This window comes from Quercus lobata, chromosome 9, assembly GCF_001633185.2.
Source record: "Quercus lobata isolate SW786 chromosome 9, ValleyOak3.0 Primary Assembly, whole genome shotgun sequence".
NCBI lineage: Eukaryota > Viridiplantae > Streptophyta > Magnoliopsida > Fagales > Fagaceae > Quercus > Quercus lobata.
Window position 1 is genome coordinate 24,272,207 of NC_044912.1, and position 22,057 is coordinate 24,294,263.

A 22,057-nucleotide genomic window follows, 5' to 3' on the forward strand; every position below is an offset into this window, starting at 1 on the left:
GTCCATTCATTACTTCATACATTGATAGCTAAGAACGTTTTTGCAAATGTTTTTCATAACTTGTTTAACTTTTTAAGATCACGAGTTCTGATTGATGTATAATCTTTTTCACATAAACCAGCTATTACCACTACTTTTTTATTTTATAACAATCATAATATATAAACATGTCACCTTAGAGAGAGAGACAGAGAGACAGAGAGATATGTCAATGGTTACTTATTTCTCACAAGGGAAGAGCAATTGCAAAAATCTCAATAAACTTAATGGAATGAAACATTCTTGCTTCAAGTTGTCCAACCCCTTGAATTATTTTGTTCGGGGTGAAGGAGAATGACAGGAAAGGCTAATACGCTGACAAGCAGGTTGGGAAATATAAAAGACAAGGCCTTTGTAGAGTTTATAATCCACAACCCAACCAGCAGAACTATGTTAAGAGAGACTGTATGTCTTGCTTATAAATTAACAGCCGAATTCTTGTTTCCGAAACATTCATTAAGAACCATATAGAAGACACATAATTTGCTTATTACAGAATACCAAAGATAATCAAATCGGATTCTGTTTCTGAATGCAGAAACACTGACCACCTTTTTTTTTTTTCTTTTTTCTTTAAAGGTAACAAGAAAGATAACATATTTACTCATTGTCCCCGTGTCTAAGACAAAAGGTGTTACCATGTCCATTCAAAACATGATAATTGCGTTTGGGTTCACAACCATAGCTACAAATAAAGCACAATTGAAAATCATACAAGGCTAAAAACCAACCTTCTCCACAAGACTCAAGAAAATTTCACAACATAACAAAACCTACTATAGGAATGAAATCAGCAAGCGGGGGGTGGGTGGACTTACACGGAGGCAACTACTGAAGGTAGCATCTCTTAACATGTCTGGAAGGCAACTTCTTAATGCATCACAAGCCCTGCAACATAAAAATCAAAGAACATTTCCCTTAGAAAAAAATAAATTGAGAAAGAAGAAATCTCTGCAGGAGAAGGATGTGGCAGCATAATTTGAGAACTGGAATTGCAATCTATTTAACCAACCTTGGAGTGTCAGACAAACAAAGATAGCATCGAATAATATGTTTCAAAAGTCAGGATGAGGGTTGTTCAGCAAGGGCTGCAACCATGTTCCCCAAAACTCTACCTACAGCTAAAAACCATTCCACTGTGGTACAGATATAATCCAAGCCCACATCATCCAACAGAATTTTTTGAACTATAAATATTGCAACCTACCATCAAAAAACCTTTGTCAGACATTTAAGAACCTTAAAATATGATAACAGGTACTTTGGACATGGCCTTGTTAATTAGGCAAAAGATGACAAGATGACAAGTTGAATGACTGAAATGTTGATGAGCAAGAAATGTGTGTCCATTTCTGGAAAATATTTCATCACTTAAAAAGTTTCATAGGTAATCCTAAACCTGTGCCTCCCATGCAGCTTTGCAGCAACACCCATTAGAGACAAGGTTAATGTAGAAATAATAACTTCAAATGAAAAAAAACAAAAACAAAAAAGGGAACACATTTTGGGTTTCATTGATTTTCAGTATGCCATATGTACAAATTACAATACTGATCTCATCAGACAAAAATATTATGGAATCACAATAATATCAACAAATTTAGCTCTTGATAAATATGCAAAACTGTGTGCAGCTGTCCAAAATATAAATAAGAAAAAAGCCCCTCTATATCATAGATAATTAGATTCTTGTAAGGCACGGATAATCAAGGAAGCTGCAGAATTTTGTGCTTCCTTTACTCTTGACTTTTCATCTCCCTCTATATATAAAACACCATCTACTGTTGGTATTTTAACTGATGAGACATATTTCTTGTCGTGTGGTGGACCCTCATCCTTCTCAAGGCTGCAAGTTATAGCAAAAGTACATTTAGATTCAATATCTTACGATATAGATATGAAAGTGAGAATTTGAAAAAACAGTGAATACTTGAGAAGAAGAAAGGCAATGAAAAATTTTTATATCCAAAATAGGTGGTGGTTTGACAGTACACACATGGAGGAGATTTAAAAAAAGCATTTCATTGCAAAATTAAACACTGCAATGAAGGTGTGAGTGCCCACAAGCCAATAGAACAAACTACAAAGCCTACTAGTTTATATTCATTTGACATGTCATAGAGATCAGTATTCCTGGTTCCAGTCATTGTAAACCCAGTAATCTAGCTCTTCAAAACATTCCATACCATCCTTATGAAATTCTATATCATAAACTATGGGAGAGAGAGGAGGGAGGGAGGGGGAGAGAGAATACAGAAGGCATAATTGTGGTTCAACTCACAAAATTAACAGGCATGTCATCAAATAATTCAGAACACTCACACACACTGGAGGCACACACACAAATATATATATACTCTCTAATTCGTCACTGCTCATAATAAAGAAGCTCATACCTGTAAATAGGCTTAGGCCACTTTTTCTTGCCACAAAGCTCATGTAACTTTTGCTTCGCTCCATCAATCTCAAATGACTTATTGAGCCCAAAAGAAAAATCTAACCTCCCAACGTTAGTGGGTATAGATTCCGATAACTTGAGCAAAGCTTGCCTTGCTGCATTAAGCTTTGCAGTTTCCTTCTTCTCAGAAGAACCTAAGGCAATAAACTTACCATCAATATATACAGTCGCAACATTCTTTGCCCCAGTCCTCCTAAACTTAATGTCAACTTGCTTCCCTTGCTTCTGACACAACTCAAACAACATTGTGACAGGCTGTGGTTGTTGTTGCAAGTCTTCAAGTGTGACAATAGGTTCCAAGAGAGCCCTAAAGATCTTCAAATATAAAACAACCAAAGATGAATTCTATATCAACATAGAGATAGACACTAAAAGTCCAAAACAAGATAATAAAAAAGACAAATCATTTTTGACAAATAAGAAAAGATGAGTTAAATACACACCACCCATAATTGTTGTAGGTCAAGATTGAGATCAACATATACAGCTGCTGCCACAGACTCCACAATGTCAGCAAGAATCTTTGGGGCTTTTACTGATCCGCCATATACAACTGTATCGTCCTCCTGACTGACCGCATCAGCAAACTCTTTAACCTATAGAAATAACACAAAACCATTTGCATAGAACAAATCAAGAACCAATCTTTGCCCAAATTCTAAACAAATTTTAACCAAAAATAAATCCAAAATATACGGATCCTCATCAGAAAATTCACTTATAAACTCTTAAAGAGTCATACACACTGTTTATTCACATTCAAAGGATGCCTTCAATTCATTGCTTTTTTATTAGAAAAATATAAGCATCCACTGCCATAGTCATAAAATATTTAGTTATTTGCACCAAACAAATAAGAGACAATATCTGTCATGATTCCAAAAAAATACACTTTCCTTAAGACAAATTCCACCATAAAAAAAGCTCACTAAAAACTCATTACTCAAAACCTAAAATTTCTAGTGACAAAGAAGACAAAAAGTTTATGAACACAACCATCCTCTCCCACATCTAGAAAATTGTTTAATCGAATACATATAGTTTAAAATACACTTTCCTCATATCCCCGCATTCAAAATTTACAATTCCATCCTAAATTGTTTTTATAATTGTATTGATTGTGTACTTCCATCATTTTGCTCATAAATTTATTCTACAACGCCTCAATATTTCAATGTGCCACTTTTTAAACACTATATGCAACTTAAACTACGTGTGGATAAATGGAAACAGGAGACTGGTACTTTTTAAATTTTTTTAAAGCCCCTCTAGCTCAAGTTGCACTTCCTTCTACCACAAAAATTGGTATAGTTTTATTTTTTATTTTTTTTCCCAAATAAAATTGAATCAATAAATCTAGAAAGACAATTTTTGTTTTTCACAATTGCTGATGTGGTTTGTTGTGATTGGTTGTATAATAGAATGATGTTAGTGGTAGATTCATGTGAAAGCAGAGTTACTCCAATCTCAACTTACCATTTTAATAAATCGTAAAGAAAAAGGTTTTGAAAAAATAAAATTGTCTCTAGCATTGATTTTTAAAAAAATTACAACCCGAGGGACTTGAACTTGGACCAAAATTCAAGAACAAAAATTAATACATACATACAAACACATACACAAAATTTCTCTCAGTTAAGTAAAAACTGTAATATTAAACGCTGGCTAACCAATGACTTTAAGCATTGTAGTCGACAATAAATTCAGAATAACGTCTTATAAATAAAAAAAAAAATTCAGAATAACGTACGAAAAATAACTAATCCTAAGAAAATAAAAGAAAAAAAAAACATTAAAACGACAAAAAGTAACTAATAAATAAATAAATTTTAAAAAAAATAAAAAAGTTGGAAGCTTTGTTTTGACCTTATCATGAAGAGAGGCAGCATTGTGTCTGATAAAGCGGTGGAGTCCATGGCGGACGGCGACGCGAGCGAGTTTCTCGGTGCTGATATTGGCGGCGCGTAGAGACGAGAGCTGTCCAGGCTCGAGGTTAGGGTAAGCCAGGAAGACGTAATTGCTGATAGCGAGGCCGAGCACGGCGTCGCCGACGAACTCGAGGCGCTGGTAGGACTTGAACGACTCGCCGTTGTTGTAAGAGGAGTGAGTGAGTGCTTCTTTTAGTAGCGACTTGTTTTTGAACCTGTAGGAGAGGATTTCTTCCACGGATCTTATAGAAGATTCCATGTCATCAGAAGCACCACCGGATGTGGACGGCGGTGAGGAGGAGGAGGAGGAGGAGGAGGAGGAGAGTGAGGTGGCGGTGGGGATTGTGTAGAGGAAAGGTGAGATTGAGGGCATAGGGAGATTGTAGAGATCGGTGCACCAGTGTGTGAGGATATCTGGCTGAGGATCCAAATCCATTGCGTTCATCGTTATTGGCTTTTTTGCTTTTATGGAAAAAGGGACTCTATATAGTTTCTTTCTTAATTCTTTCAACTTCCTACAATTTCAGGAGAGTCCTAGCTGAGGTATGAATATGAACAGTTATAGGAATAGGATTAACAGCGCGTGGTGGGACGCGCTTTTTGTTGCGTAAGGCGGTGACCTTTTACTGAACTCATGTAAGAAAAGGGCACGTGGCAGAGAGAGAATGTCTGAGACGCGAGCTTTCTTTGAGTTTGAGTCAAGGACACGGGACATGAAATTGTTTGTTCAGTGAGTCTGAGACGGCTGTTATAAATCTGGTACAATACTTTCTTTCGCGGTTTTGTAATATAACTGTTGTAAAAAATTTGAACATTTTAAAAAATATATGAACATGAAACAAAAAAATTATATTAAAAAAAAAAAAAGTTAAAATGTAAAATTGAGCCTATAAGTTTTACCAAAATTCATTTCAGTCCTTTAATTTTATCTTCAATTAATTTAATCCTCTAAGTTTCAAAAGTTTTCAATTCAGGCCTTCGACTAACTTCCTTAATGCTTTACCGTTAAGTGTATCCCTTCTTTAATTTTTTAAATTAAAAAATCAAAAAAACTAATTTAATTATTAAAAAAAAATTAAGAAATCCCAGAAATATAACAAACCCAACACACAAACAAACAAAAAATGTCTTTACATTGATTACAACCAAAAATGGCATCCAAATACAAAATTTCAATACACAAATTCAGAGAGGAAAATAAAAAAAAGCACATCAAACTTGAACAAAAGGATCCAACGTCAACCATCAATACTACATACAATTTACAAATTCGCTATTTATTCACCAATGAACCAATTTATCTAGGTTTTACAATTTTAGGGTTCATCTAGTTTTTACAAACAAAATCAGAAATAAGAACAAATTTGACTTAAAACTAAACTTGCAAAACCAAATCAGATCAGAGAAAGAGAATCCAAGGAGACCTAGATTAGATTAGAGAGAAAAAATTTAGAGACCTAGATCTCATCGGAGAGATAGCTCACTGGATTTTTCGCCAAATCCAAAAAATTCTAAAACCAACCAAATACAACAGCCTAGCGGTGGGTTGGAACTCTGATGAGGGTTTGACGAGAAAGGAGATTGGCCTAGTCGAACTGAGCTAAGAAAAAGATGACTACTGCCAAGCAACAATAGTCGGACAATGACCAGTGAGAAGCGGCGAGCGGTTGAGCTTGGTGGTCGGCCATGAATGACGCTTGGAAAGAAGCTCCAAGATCCAGCCTAGAGAGAGATATAGTGTGTGAGAGATTCAAATTATAAAAAGAGAACCAAGAGAGAGATTCAAGTTCTATTTTTAAAACATTTGTTTCTTCAAAATATAATTTTTATGCTAATTTAATTCTTATGGATTTTTTAAATGGAGAAATTAACAAATTTTTAAATATATAAATGAAACTAATAGTGCAGTTGATGAAATCAAATGGAAGGCTTGAATTGAAAACTTTTGAAACTTAGAAGACTGAATTGACAAAAGATAAAGTTAAAGGATTGAAATGAATTTTGGTGAAACTTGGAGGGTCAGTTTTGCATTTTAGCCAATAAAAAAAGACAGGTGAGAAATACGATTGTTGGGAGATTTGAAAAATATAATTATTTGTAAAATTTGATTGGAAAATATGGAGAAAATTTATCATTTAACATAATTTTAGAAATTATTTTGTTAGTAAGCACTTTTTAAACTATTTACGAAATTGACATCTTGAGCTTTAGAGGCTGGAGTTCCATGAAGAATTTGAGTCTTAGAAACTCAAGTTTTATATGCTGGCAACATAAATGTGGAATTGTAATCCACGTAGAACTCAAGCCTTAGAGAGTTCTGTAAAGGTGTTGTCATTCTTGTGCTTCATTCTTCTCAAGCAACCATCAACACCCATGCTCAGAAGATCGAAGTTTGGGGTTTTTGAGAAGATCGAAGGCAGTGGTTCTTGGCGTTTTTGAGAAGAATGAAGGCAGTAGCTGGGTTGAAGAACGAAGGTAATGGTTCTTGATGTTTCTGAGAAGAACGAAGATAGGAGTTAGGTGAGAGTTTCACATAGATGGGAAAATTTTGTTGGGTTTGATTTTGTTGGTGTGAGGAACTCGAGTCTCAAAAACTCAAGTTTCTTGTGGATTTTTTCTTCCACGTCAACTTAGAACTTGAGCCTCAAGGCATAAGATGCTAGTTTACTAAAATATTTCAAAAAATTGTTAACTAACAAAATAGTTGCTAAAATCATGTTAAATGGCAAACTTCCCTTGGAAATATGACTATTGGGGGAGATTTTAAAAATATAACCATTGAGAATTAATATAGAAATATTAAAAATAAATAAAAATAACAAAGGGAGATTAAAGAAACAATATTTAAATAGGATAGAAAAGAGATAAAATCTATTAGAAAGTGTAATTAGAAAAACACATACAAAATGGAGTAAGTTTAACTCTTGGAAATGCTCTAATCCCTTACCGTATAGTGTCTTACAGTTTTGAATTTATTTTAAGAATGAAAAATATACCATCTAAACGTTGTATCCAAGTATTTCCCAATTCATATATAAATTGCTAATAATGCTTTTGGAACTCTTTTTCTAAAAATTGTTAAGATCACAAGTTTTTTATTTTTTTATTTTTTATGAATAGAAAAAATGAATAGAGGATAATCTAAGTTAGCGTGTTTCACTTGAGCATAACCATAGTAACACCTTGCAAGTTGGTATCTTCCAGATAGTTAAGGTCATAAGTAATGATTGGTGTAAAATCTATTTCACATAAACCAATTATCAACACTATTTTTTTTTATTATATACCAATCACAATATATAAACATTAACATAATTTGGTTGGAAAATATGGATGAAATTTGTCATTTAACACAATTTTAGAAATTATTTAGTTAGTAGGCACGTTTTTCAAACTATTTAGGAAATTAGTATCTTTAGCTTTGAAGGCCCAAGTTCCATAAATAACTCGAGTCTTAGAGGCTTGAGAATTATAATCCATGTAGAACTCAAGCCTTAGAGACTCGAGTTCCGTAAAAGATGTTGTCATTGTTCTACTTCATTCTTCTTAAGCAACCATCAACACCTACGCCCTACCCATTGCTTCGTTCTTCTTAAGCAAGCATCAACATCCATGCCCAAAAGATCGAAGTCTAGGGTTTTTGAGAAGGTTAATGGCAGTGGTTCTTGGGGGTTTTGAGTAGAACGTAGGCAATGGCTGGGATGAAGAATGAAGGCAATGGAACCTGGTGTTTTTGAGAAGAATGAATGTAGGAGTTGGGTGAGAGGTTCCCAGAGATGGAAAATTTATTGGTTTTACTGGTGTGAGGAGACTCGAGTTCTACGTGGATTTTTTCTTCCACATCAACTTAGAACTTGAGTCTCTAAGAATCAAATTTTATTCACTGAACTCAAGCCTCTAAGGCTCGAAATGCTAGTTTACTAAAATATTTCAAAAATCTGCTAACTAATAAAATAGTTGCTAAAATCAAGTTAAATGAAAAATTTCCTTGAGAAATACGACTATTGGGGGAGATTTTAATAATATAACCATTAGGAATTAATATAGAAATATTATATATATAAAAAATAAAAATAACAAAGGAAGATTAAAGAAACAATGTTTAAATGGGATAGAAAATAGCTAGAGAATCTATTAGAAGGTATAATTAAAAAAACACATACAAAATGAAGTTTAACTCTCCTGGAAATGCTCTAATCCCTTAACATGTGGTGTCTTAGTGTTTTGGACAGGAAGAATGAATAAGCATTTCCCAATTCATTACTTAATTCATATATTAATTGCTAATAATGCTTTCGCAACTCCCTTTCTAAAAATTGTTAAGATCACAGGTTTTTTATTTTATTTTTTTATGAATAAAAAAATAGATAGAAAACAACCTAAGTTAGAGTCTTTCAACTTGCAAGTTGGCGTCTTCCAATTAGTTAAGATCATAAGTAATTATTGATGTAAAATCTTTTTCACATAAACCAACTATCAACACTATTTTTTTTTTAATTATTATATACCAATCACGATATATAAACATTAAACATGCCACTTCATCGGGATAGAAAGAGATGTACAATAGTTATTTTTATTTCCCATGAGGGAAGAGCAATTGCAAAAAATCTCAATAAGCTAAACGGAATGAAGCATTCTTGGTTAGGCCCCTTAAATTATTCTGTTCGGGGTGAAGGAGAATGGCAGGAAAGGCTACGCTGAAATCTGACAAGCAGGTAAGGAGATTCAATAGACAAAGCCTTTGTAGGGTTTATAATCCACAACCCGACCAGCAGAACTTTGTTAAGAGAGACTGTATGTCTTGCTTATAAATTAACAGCCGAAATTTTTTTTTCCACAACATTCATTAAGAACTACATAGAAGACTTACAGACTAACAAAGATAATCAAACTGGATTCCGTTTCACTAATTACAAGTTAAAAATCGCATAGTTAGAGCATTAAATTAAATTAGAGAGATAAACGGTTATCAAAAAACAAAGAAAAGATAGATAGGTGACTCTCCCTATGCTACCCAATCTAGAGCAGGGATTTAAAAAAAAAAAAAACAAAACATATGAGAAGCCGGACAAAGCATTGCATAATGTTTATTAGTTCACCATCATATGATCAAATCCTGCTCCAGCCTGTAGTGAAGGAACCCGGTTTACTCCAACATTGTGAAGCAACTGTTGCAGCCACCTCCTTGTTGTGGGATCTTCCTGGAAGCATAAATGAAAATCATGAAATTGGAAAACAGGCAAACAACAGGGAGAAGTAAAATTAAAAATAAACATAAGCAGAATTAAGTGATTTGCTTTTGGTCAAGAAACTAGCAACCAGTCAAATTCTCCCAATTGTTTTGCCATCTATGCTTTTTTCCTGAATGCAGGTACACTAACCACCCTCTTTTTCTTTAAAGGTAACTAGAAAGATAACATACTTAGTCATTGTCCCTGTGTATAAGACAAAAGGTGTTACCATGTCCATTCAAAACATGATAATTGCGTTTGTGTTCACAATCATAGCTACCGATAAAGCTCAATTGAAAATAATACATACAAGGCTAAAAACTAACCTTCTCCACAAGACTCTCAAGACAACTTCACAAAATAAAAAAACCTACTTTAGGAATGAAATCAGTGAGAGTGGGGTGGGGGGTGGACTTACACGGAGGCAACTACTGAAGGTAGCATCTCTTAACATGTCCGGAAGGCAACTTCTTAATGCATCACAAGCCCTGCAACATAAAAATCAAAGAACATTTCCCTTAAAAAAAAATTTTGAGAAAGAAGAAATCTACGCAGGAGAAGGATGTGGCAGCATAATTTGAGAACTGGAATTGCAATCTATTTAACCAACCTTGGATTGTCAGACAAACGAAGATAGCATCGAATAATATGTTTCAAAAGACGGGACGAGGGTTGTTCAGCAAGGGCTGCAACCATGTTCCCCAAAACTCTACCTACAGCAAAAAACCGTTCTGCTGTGGTACAGATATAATCCAAGCCCACATCATCCAACAGAATTTTTTGAACTATAAATGTTGCAACCTGCCATCAAAAAACTTGTCAGACATTTAAGAACCTTAAAATATGATAACAAGTACTTTGGACATGGCCTTGTTAATTAGGCAAAAGATGACAAGATGACAAGTTGAATGACCGACTTAAACAGTTAGAAATGTTGATGAGCAAGAAATGTGTGTCCATTTCTGGCATATATTTCATCACTTAAAAGTTTCATAGGTAATCCAAAACCTGTGCCTCCAGTGCAGCTTGGCAGCAACACCCATCAGAGAAAAAGATTAATGTAGAAATAATAAATTAAAATGAAAAGAAAAAGGGAACAAATTTTGGTTTTCATTGATTTTCAATATGCCATCTGTGCAGTATGCCAAGACTGTCAGGAACAAATGAGATGCAGAGTGTTTTTAAACTCTAAAATGCCACCTCATGCTCAAGACTGTCTAGTTAGTGAAGTCTAGAGAAATAAATCAGGAAACTCAACTGTTTTTGATAATTCACTGCCCATTTCCATGGTGCGCAAGCAGAGTGGAATGATTTCTGTTGAGAGGAGGAAACTGATAACTTCTGTATCATCAACCTGGGAAGAGAAAAAGAAAGAGCACTTTAAAAAAAGAGTCAAAGAGTAACAGATATATGAGCAATGGCATAGAAATGCTAGTTACTATGATACACAATATATCAATCTATGTGTGTGTGTGTGTGTGTGTGTGTGAGAGAGAGAGAGAGAGAGGTGTACACAAAAAGGGGGAGTATGAGCAAAACTGCAACTAGGTATTAATATGAAACTCCCTCTATCCCATATTGGTGGTTTTGTTTAGAAAATTGTACTTTTTTGGGGAACATCATAAAATGCATTGCCTTTCAAATAAAAAGTATTCATTTCCAAATCTACACTCATTAATTTAAACTCTAATAAAAGAGGGATATTGACTTTTTAAAAGTAAATGATAAGAAAGTTATCAATATTTGTACCCATTGACTTTTCAAAGATGGCTATCTTTTGGGACTCCCCAAAATGGAATAGAGAACCAACAATATAGGATAGGGCTAACAATCAATTATATACAAAACATATCTGATTTTTTTTTAGGGCTTAGGGATGAAGAATATCTGAAATAAAATAAATGAAATGGAGCATAATATAGGTTATTCTTTATCAGCTCCATCATAATCACAAGAATCCATCTAAATTGCTTATAGAAAAATCAAATATGTAACCGTTTTGTACAGCCGTTTTCTTTGTCTCATTAAATTTTCTCCTAAAATCTACTTCAGTCCTGCCCAAGATTAATAAAACCAATGGTTGAATAGTTCCTTTTCTTTTCATCTTTCAATTTGTGGATTGAGCAGAAAATAAATGGATTTCAAACATCAAAGTCACACCAAATTGGCACTTAAGCGAGCATCCAAGCATTGGGTGCAAGAAATTCATCGATATGGGCCAAGGCATACATTAGGTTACAATATTTTTTATTTTCAGATATCATATTGCATTATGCCTAAGTACTAGCTAAGAATTGGATGTCAATATTCTATTCAGAATTTAATATCTGTTTGAACATGATACAATCATACACCTCCAAAATCACATATCACTATCAACTGAAATAAAACAAGAATGACCATGAGTTCAAACAATGTCAGCAAGCATGAAATACCTTTACTAAGGCACCAATGACACCTAAGCTAGTCAGTCTCAAGTACTCAAATGGCCTTAACTTGCTTGTTGTATTAAGGAAGGGGTACAGATACAATGGTATATGAGCTGCAAAGGAAAAAAGGGTCAGTTGAAAGAATCATTTCTTGAAACCTGTCCATAAATAATCATAACATGTGACTCTTATGAACGTGCCAGCAGATAATCTTTTTATGAATAAAAGGTCAAAATTTTCTCTATTTCTTTAGTTTTTAAGCAATAATGGTGTACATTATTAATTTACTATAAGCAAAAGGTTCCATGTACAAGATGTTCAAGTTTTGCAATGTTTTGAGCATAGAGGGACATTGGACTTTGTTGGATCTTTTCTCTTTTTCTCCTCTCTCTTTTCTTCTTCTCTTTTTAAAGTTGCCGTTCACGGATGCTGTTCATACAGCTCTTGAACACCAAAAATTCTCCCTTTTCCTTCTTCCTTACAACCCCAAGTTCAACCCTTTTCTTTTAACTATCAAAACCCTAAATCCCCACTTGCTTTCTTTTACCAAATAGCCATTAAATAACTCATCAAACCACTTTTCATTTCCTAACACAATCCTATAACCCTTCTTTAACAATTTTAAACCTAGATCTACAAGTTCTCCTAACCCTAAGCCCACCACAAACACATCTAAACAATTCCCAGAATTTGTCCTACATCAATCAACCATCAAAGCTAAGAGCAGAATGAAACTCAAATATAGAAGTACAATGAGTAAAACCCCAAACCCAACACCACTCAAAAAAGGCATCACCCACTGGACACCAAACATGATAAAAACTTCACCCCACAAAGCATAAGTAAACTTGCAGTATAGCAATACATGATCCACTGTTTCCCCGCTACACCAACGTAAGCAGCACCAGCCTATTAAAGTTAAGGCCTTCTTGATCACATTATCAATAGTGAGAATATATATAACCTTGTAGCAGTCATTCAGTCACAAACCGTCACACCCTAAAAATTGGACACATGACCTTCGTGGAAGGAATTTTTTTTACGTAAGTGGAAGAAAGAAACTACTAGCAGAAAGGAAGAATAAACTTTTATTATGGGTTTCATCACAAAAATATTATCTAATAAGACTAACAAGAGAGAAGTTACAGGCCCCAACCACCCCCCCCCCCCCAAAAAAAAAAATCCATGGCCCATCCCCCAATCATTTTCCAACCCAACCATCAGCTTAGCTGCACCCCATAATTTAACAATAGTTGATCTCGTTTATAGGGTACACCAGATACTACTGGGATTGGTCATTTTGTATGCAACATGTGGAAAATGCAAATGAAGTAACTTCTATATAACACTATTAAAGACTTCCACATAGAAGCAAAACAAATAATTTTGTTCTCACATGTTATGCAATTGCATCAAGAATATAAGACCAGACTGAAGTGGTTAAAAAGGTATTCACATGTTAAAGATATCAATAAATTACCATTGAGGAACAACATCCTTGTGTCAGGGTGAGAGGCTACACACTGTAAGAAAAAAATGAAAAGAACACAAAGCATCAGCATGACCTATATATAAAGATTTAATAATAAACAGCAACAATTGCAATATACATTTTTCGTCTAAGAGATTAAGCATGTCCACAGCAAGGGAGGAATGAAAAAAAAAAAGTGGCATGGCTATCATATCTAAAATACAGAAAACCAAAACATATTTTGTCAAAATTCACAGCAATACATGCAGAAGAACTTTACAATTGCACAAGTTGTTCATTGAAGAGGGAGTTTATCATTCTGTAGAATTGTTTGTCAAAATATTAATCATATGGTCTTATGCAATAAGCAACAACAGTTCAACCACCTACAACAATCAGTTACTTCCTCTAACAACTTGTTGGCATAGTCTTCTCGATCCATTTAAGGTGAGGGGTGAGGACCACATTATGTACACTGACATTTAATCAAGTCAAAGGTGCTTCATCATCACAATTGAACAATCCAACTCAAAAATCAGTATTTAAAGCTCATGTTACATTTGTCAGCTCAAAGAAAATGAAAAATAAAGTCCATACAATACTGACAAACCAAAATTAGTGGAAAACATTTTACCTGAAGAAGTGCAAGAGCATTGCAAACTCTATTCGATTGTGCAGGAGTTAGATTTGGTGGTGACAATACAGGGTATATATAAACTATCTCCTGCAAGTAGAAAAAGGCTCAACATCATGGAAAGGACATCATAATCCCCTGTCAGTAAATCCAATTTTGGATTATTCAACTTCTAGAAAGAAGCAAGCAATATACATAATCACAAGAGCAAATAAATAAATTTGCTTTTTCACTGAAAACATCTATATATAATGACAAACAATATACATGAAATATGTACAGGCAAAATATATAACGACAACATACACAATGAAATATTTTCATTGATAACAAATTGACATGTTAAATCCTTATTAAAGAGGGAAGAAAAAGGGGGGGGGGGGGGGGGAACAATTTGAAACACATTTTTACCCAAATAAATCGATATATACAACCGCAACTGAGGTGACAATAAAGATTGACCATTTAAATCAACTACCCAACTGCAGTATAATCTTAAAACAATAAACATAGATAATTCAGCCTTAGTCCTCTGTCATACCTTCCCACCCCACTTATTGATATTCACCCTTACTTTTGTCAGCTAATGATCGTAAACAGGAAATACAGTAACGGCTTGGCAAAATTATGTATGATAGCAGAAACCATCAAATTTTGCTATCAAACTTGGAAGAAATTTTGAGGTAACTATTTTATAATCCCAAATACATAAGATGCTAAGATAGATTTATTTATGACAACTGTGAAAAACAGGGTGAGAGAGACAGAGAGAGCAGAAAATAAAACCAATGAGAATAAATTGACAATTATAAAGTGCATACCTGTAACAGTGCAGCAATAGTACCAAAAGAATTCCACAACAATGGAGCCAAATCTTGAAATAATTCTCTCTTCTAAAATAGAAAAAAAAAAGAAAAAAAAAACAAACATAAATTAATTAGGCATACCTGTATAAGTGCAGCAATAGTACCAAAAGAATTCCACAGGGAAGGAGCCAAATCTTGAAATAATTCCTTGTTCTAAAAAATGAAACCAAAGGTAGACAGAAGTTTATAATTACAGCATACAACAGCTTAATCGCATAACCATTCAAAGATAAGAACATGGGCATATTTCATACAAAGACTTCAACAAAACCAGTCATTGCACAAATCCAAGTAGCTCAGTATCTATATTGTTTTTTTAGGCAATAAAGTCCAATTTTTTTTCTTTTATGATAAAGAAATATGAAATCTTCTTGTACAAGCACAAGTACACAGGTAATCTCAATATCAAAACCTCTTGCAGCGTACTATCAAACTACTAGGTAAATTTATCCTAGTGGTTATGGAAAATCACATGTCTCTAGGCATATTCAAGTTAAGGAGACAAATTTAAAATTTCAAGTTACTAGAGATAACAACGTCCTTTATCTTTTTCAGAATTGAGGGGTGGGGAGTGAATACTGTGTTTAATGACAATAGAGATGTGCAAGACAGTGTTTGAAAAATAAAACAAACACAAAGAGCTCTAGCTCAAATGGCACCTCCTCATCAACAAAAATAGAATGGAGGTTGGGGTCTTTGTTTCAAAACCCACTTTTTCATTGGGTACAAGAGATAGTTAAAGCTAGCTTGTGACTAATATTTGAGGTAGATATGTCGTGTTGATTTAACTACCTATTAGCTTCTAACAACACACTGATTTAACTGCCAATGAAATCAATGTGTTGCTAATCTTTAAGAGTATCTAAGGTTTGAATGAAGCAAATCCAGATGAAAACAACACTGAAACGAAGTTATTAAAAATATCCAAATATTTGATCCTCACATTTTCCTAATTGAGACACTAATCGCCAACATGATAAAAAATTCTCTCTTGGCCATCGCCCATAGCAATGAAATTTTGACATCAAAGTTTAAATTCAATGCTACTAACTGAAAGTTTAGGATACATTGGCATATATGTTACATTTAAAGGTTGATATAACACACATTTTAACTTTAAACTTGAAAACTTAAGAAAATACCTAAACGCCATTTTCTCAACCCTAATATCCAAAATGAAGAAAATGATACCACCTCTACAGTTGAAGCAAGCTGTTACTGAAGGTACAAGCCCAATAAGTTAGTCAGTTAGGTGATGAATGCAGTCATATTAAACAAACACTATCACAACTGCTTTCTTCTTAAGGTGCATCTAAATGTCAGCATATTCCAACAAGATCTAGCTCAAAAAGTATCCTCTTAGCATAAGAAAGGGTGAAGGGTAAGGTTGTGGCTAAAACCCACTAGGTGCATGTGTAAACTTACCAATCAAAAATATTTTAGATGTTAGCATATTATCTATATTCTTCAATTATAAAGTAGTGTAACGACTCCTACAATAGTCAATCCAAAATATTGTAAACCATCTCCATCAGGCCTAGAAACCAGCTCAGTTCCCATTCCAGCATCCCACTCCCCAAAATTTTCCAAATCGATACTGCAAATTGCATGCGATGTTGGTTGTCATTTACGTCCTACTCATTTCAAGATCAAATATGAAAACCAATTCAGACCAAGTATGAATGAGACCATCATGCCAATTTAGAGGTTATGGCCCATGTTGTCTACTTGTTTGGTATGTGTTCATGCCATTTATGACAATCTTTATTTTCCAACACGGCTGAAAAATTCAAACCCAAAACCATGATTGCATACACGATACAGCTGTTTGTTTAGGCTTTTTTTTTTTTTTTTTTTTTTCATAAGACAGAACACCTAACATGCCAAATTTAACATTTCCATCTAAAGCATCCATCAAAAATTCAATCTTTGTCTTAATGGATTGGATAAATTTTTGCTCCAATTTAGAGGGATCTCCTCCTACCCATTACACAGCCATTAGATGACCATCTACATGTATTTCAAATAACACAACTCATTAAATGATTTAAACAAGTCGGGTCCAATGACTATCAAATACATGATGTGATTAAGAGTTTAGGTGGATGATCATTGTATCAGTGCGTGGTTGTTCGGAGGAATTTTGGGATGAAATTTTTGTCCTACCAAATATCTAATTAGGTAACCAAGAAATTATATATAATTTCCTACAGCAACTTCGATTTGAACTCCCCGCCCTTCTCTTTCTCCCTCAACAGAATAAATCTCCACTCTAAATGCAACTAGCTATCTCAGACGAGGCGATCTTCTCAATCAGAATGAAATTAAAAAAAAAATTCAACTTTCTTCTCTGCTCATTAGTTTTCCCCGCAACCAAACACAGGTCAGTCAAAGAAAGCTAACTAACATCAATCGCCCATTTTTTGTTTCCACTCTACTAAACTTTCAAATCCAAAATCCCTATTGAAACAATCAAAAACCCTAACTTCCACATTACCAAACACACAAAATGAACATAAAGACCTAATTTTTAATAAGCAATATATCAGATAAAGCAATCAACTTTGAAAAAAAGAAAAAAAAAAAAAAAAAGCGATAGAAAAAAAATCGAAGGGTTTGCGATTTTGGTACCTTTGAGAGTTCAAGGAGAGCGTTCTCTCGAAGATCAGGGTTACTGAGGTCGAGCACCAAGTGCTCGGCCGATGCCATTTTCCGGTCCTTGCTGGGCGGAGCTCCGGCGGCGCCTGGGGCAGACGCGCTCGGACCTCCGAACGGCGCGTTCATGGAGAGCGATTGGGGTAGATTCGCCATCGGCTGCCAAAACCGTGACTTTTTCTCGCACTTTCTATGGTTTTTTTTTTTTTGAAAATAATATTAAGATAGATATGAGAGAGAGAGGGAAAGAGACAGGTTACAATTTTTTTTTTTTTTTTTTTAATGAATTTTTATGTGCGTGTCAGTGTTGTCGTTGATGTTTCAAATTTCAATTCAATTCGGAGTGGGGATTTGGTTGTGGATAATCCGATAATGTAATAAGTTAGTCGTGTGTTGTTTACGTGTGACTTAAGGCATTTCTTAATTAACAAATTAATAATTTTAGAAAATTTTTTGATGGTATTATTTTGTATTAACATTTTTTGAAAGACAAATTATTTCTCAAAAAATATTTACTAGAAAACTATCACATTTTTTTTTCTTAAAAATTTATTTCAATATTAAGATGAGTCGAAAAACTGGCTCTAGGCTTTCCTTATTTAGCATTAGATGAGATAGAGTTGTTTTCACCAAATTTTAGTGGAAAGTAAATCTATCTTCTACCTAAATAAGGGAAGTTAAAGAGATAGTAATTTTTTTTTTTTACCACCAAATACAAGAAAATGTAAAAAACTATCTGCACATAAAATTTTTCATTGAAACAAAAGAAGTGTTATGAGAAATATAAAACCTATCAAAAAATCAGTTACTTTTTTAATTTCTATAAAAAAAATACTAAAAATATTTCTTAAATCAATTCCTTTAGAAGTTCCATTAACTTTTTTCTAGTTTAAATAAGGAAAAGATATTTGGTATCAAATAACACCACATCAGCCATATTAAAATCCAATAAATGAGGACAAATGTTGGCTAGTCGATTGAGGAAAATAAATTCTAGGGTTTTTTAACAAAAAAAAAAAAAAATCAATTTTAAGAGAAAGCATTAGAATTTATTTTAATTTTAAATGTTATTTTTAGAAAGAAAGTGAAATTATATTCAAAATGATCCCCATGACTTAATTAAGTGACACAAAATGGTCAATTTTGTCTTTTTCTTTTTTAATATCTTAAGTGAGATTATAATCAAGACTCAAGAGCCTTTTATAACTCATGAGATTCATTCAAATTTATAAAATCATTCTACATTTTGTCCTTCTTTTATTTTGTTGAAAAAAAAAGGTTAAGGAGAAAAGTTGTTACAATAAATGCACCTGCATGTAGTTGTACCTAAGTAACATATATATTAAGACAAATTAATGATCGAAGGATATAAAACCGGTATTAAGTGGATGCCATAAGTTAAAACTATTTTAAAATGCATTTTAGTATTCAAGAAAGCGAAATGTGATTTTAAAAAAATGAGTTCTTTGATAATATTTTTAGGTTTAGTGAAATGCTTAGTATGAATAATATATTTTTCATTTCTCTTTTCTTAAAGCCCAAATGAGAAATCCAAAATTGAAGATTTTCATTTTGCATTCTCATTATCATTTTTGTTGAAACTACTTGGAATCCATATTCACACTTCCTTTGATCATTAAGCAACCATGTACTAGAATGTGTGAGCCTGAATATGAAGAGGAACAAAATTCCATAATTATAGGTTTATTTTTTTATTTATTCAATTTTAAGGGGGAAAAAAACAAAAGAAGTTTCCCTTCAAAGAGGTTAAGGATCCGTTTGTTTTTGCTAAAAATGATTTCAGAAAATCATTTTACACTCCTATATGTGTTTGGTAAGCATAGGAAAATAGGGTCAATGGAAATTAATTTCAATTTTGACTGTAAAATACCCCTCTCAAGCCGGAAATCAATTTCAATTTCTATTTTACCTTCAAATGGTTTCCAACCCTCACACACACAGAGAGAGAGAGAGAGAGAGAGAGCACACCCCTCCGGCCAGCCAAGCTTTGGCTAGCCCAGATCGTGCCGCCCCCACCACCCAAATCACTCGCTGGCCAAGCTTTTTTTTTTTTTTTTTTCCTCTCTCTTCTTCCTCAACGCTTCTTCTCCCAATCTGGCCGTCACCGCTTAACGTCACTGATCTGGCCGTCACCGACCACTAGCCCACGTTTGAGATCGACGGCACCACCGTTTGGGCCGGGCCTCTCCCTCATCACTGATCCACCCCTCCCTCATCACCGATCATCCACCGACGAGTCGCACCCATAAATCGGTCTCTCTCTGTCCCTCTCTCACGATTGGTCTTGTGATTTTGATTTTTTTTTGTTTTGATTTTCGTTTCTTCTGTTGTTTATATATTTTGATTCTCTGTAATAATATTTGTTTGGATTCTAAGAAAATGTGAGAAACATGATAAAAATGGGTTTTCTATTTTTAGCAACACAACCAAACACTAGAAAATATTTTCCAAAGTATTTTTTGGAATGCAACCAAACACTTGAAAATATTTTCCTTTCCCGAAAATATTTTCACCTGAAAATATTTTACACTCGAAAAATATTTTACACTCAACCAAACACAGCCTATGCTGCGCCTGCGAACATGTGTAAGGGAGAAGGTTGCGGATAATGTAATAATTTGTTTAGTTTGAAGAGGACACGCATTGTAGAGTCATGTGAGGATCACTTGATTATGTTGACGTGTTCCACTAGATGCATTGAATAACTTCTCTGAAAATAGAGAAGCTTAGGGGGAAAATTCAAAATTCCACAAATAAATTCTAGTTTTTTCTTAATTTTTTTTTAAAAAATGAAATCATTTTAAGAAGAAGCATCTTTCATTAGATTTTATTTAAATTGAAACTGAAATTTTATTTAAAATGATCCCTCATGCCGAATGAAGTGTCACAAAATGGTCAATTTTGTCTTTTAAATATATCTTAAGAGTCAATTACACTAGTTTGAGATAGTATAATGGGATTGAAATTCATCCAATTTAAGAAATATTTTTATTTTATATATATATATATATATATATATTTTTTTGATGAATGAGAAAGGGCTCGTATGGTGCGGTATCATTGCGCTAATTTACTTAAACTCGAATTTTATGGCGTAGGATCATTGAAATTGCTTGGGGCTATCCATATGAGCACAACATTTTAAACTAAAGCATCACAACTAGAATCACAACTCTCGGACTCGCAAAGGTGATGGTTTAAGGGACTCCTACCTTAAGGCATTTTTATTTAGATAAAATTTAGGTACAATACTTTAAATGCTGTTCCTTAGGTTCCCTTCTTAAAATTCAATAATGTGGCTAATTAACTAAAAAATATACTTTCATCTCATGAGAAATGGCTCATATGGTGCGGTATCATTGCTCTAACTTACTTAAACTCGAATTTTATGGCGTAGGATCACTGAAACTGCTTGGGGCTATCCATATGAGCACAACATTTTAAACTAAAGCATCACAACTCGAATCACAACTCTCGGACTCGCAAAGGTGATGGTTTAAGGGACTCCTACCTTAAGGCATTTTTATTTGGACAAATTTTAGGTATAATACCTTAAGTGCTGTTCTTTAAGTTTCCCTCTTAAAATTCAGTCATGTGGCTAATTAACTAAAAAATATACTTTCATCTTATGAGAAGAAATCCACATAACAGAATCTTAAAAAGAGAATTTAAGAAACAATATCTAAATACTATGTCTTGTTCTTTTCTATTTTATTGAATAAAAATGTTAAAGAACTAGCAATCATAGTAGTCATAATAAATGCACGTACGTTGCAATTGAAATTCGTGAAGTAACCTATATATTGAGAAGCTAATGAATCAGGAGAGTTAAACTTGTGTTTGGTATTGCAACTCAAAATGCATTTTACAATTTTCAAGAAAGTAAAATTTATTTTACAAAAAATAATTTATTTATTAATATTTTTAGGTTCCATGAAATGCATTATTATTTCATTTCTAATTTTGCATTCTCATTTTCATTTTTTTTTTGTTGAAATTAATTGAACCCCATATGCACAGCAATTCTGTACAAAAGAGTGAGCGTATAAATGGAGATAGAGGAACAAAACTCCATATTCTAAGTTTTTCTATTCAAATTTAATTAAAAAAACCCTTTTGTTAGATTTAATTCAATGATTTTATTAAATTTAGAATGAAAATTGTACTGAATTTTATTAAAATATCACTCAAATGATAAAGTGAGGTGTTGTCAATTTTGTCATTTATATGTTTCAAGAGTCAGGAACACTAAATTGAGATTATAGAGCCGATTTAATTCATCTAACTTTAGAAATTTTTGCATTTTGTACATCTTTATATTA

At 33.5% G+C, this 22,057-nt stretch overlaps 2 protein-coding genes across 3 annotated transcripts; both read right to left on the reverse strand.

The window, feature by feature from the left end:
• Positions 1–1,527: 1,527 nt before the first annotated feature.
• Positions 1,528–4,947, reverse strand: LOC115958952 (ribonuclease 3-like protein 2). Its single transcript, XM_031077234.1, has 4 exons — positions 4,364–4,947; positions 2,941–3,093; positions 2,436–2,812; positions 1,528–1,885 (listed from the first exon to the last, which is right to left on the reverse strand). The coding sequence occupies exons 1-4, from the start codon at positions 4,868–4,870 to the stop codon at positions 1,711–1,713; spliced, it is 1,212 nt and encodes a 403-aa protein (XP_030933094.1). The 5' UTR covers positions 4,871–4,947; the 3' UTR covers positions 1,528–1,710.
• Positions 4,948–9,233: 4,286 nt separating this feature from the next.
• Positions 9,234–18,032, reverse strand: LOC115960559 (CCR4-NOT transcription complex subunit 9). Of its 2 annotated transcripts, none has more exons than XM_031079502.1 (9): positions 17,691–18,032; positions 15,015–15,086; positions 14,194–14,283; positions 13,569–13,611; positions 12,095–12,201; positions 10,918–11,013; positions 10,270–10,460; positions 10,078–10,147; positions 9,234–9,629 (listed from the first exon to the last, which is right to left on the reverse strand). In XM_031079502.1, exons 1-9 carry the CDS (start codon positions 17,868–17,870, stop codon positions 9,519–9,521), a joined length of 960 nt encoding a protein of 319 aa, XP_030935362.1. In that variant the 5' UTR covers positions 17,871–18,032; the 3' UTR covers positions 9,234–9,518. The 2 variants fall into 2 exon arrangements, with proteins under 2 accessions (XP_030935362.1, XP_030935361.1); XM_031079501.1 differs by lacking the exon at positions 15,015–15,086 and adding an exon at positions 15,141–15,212 and having other exon boundaries at positions 17,691–17,975.
• Between the last annotated feature and the right edge of the window lie 4,025 nt (positions 18,033–22,057).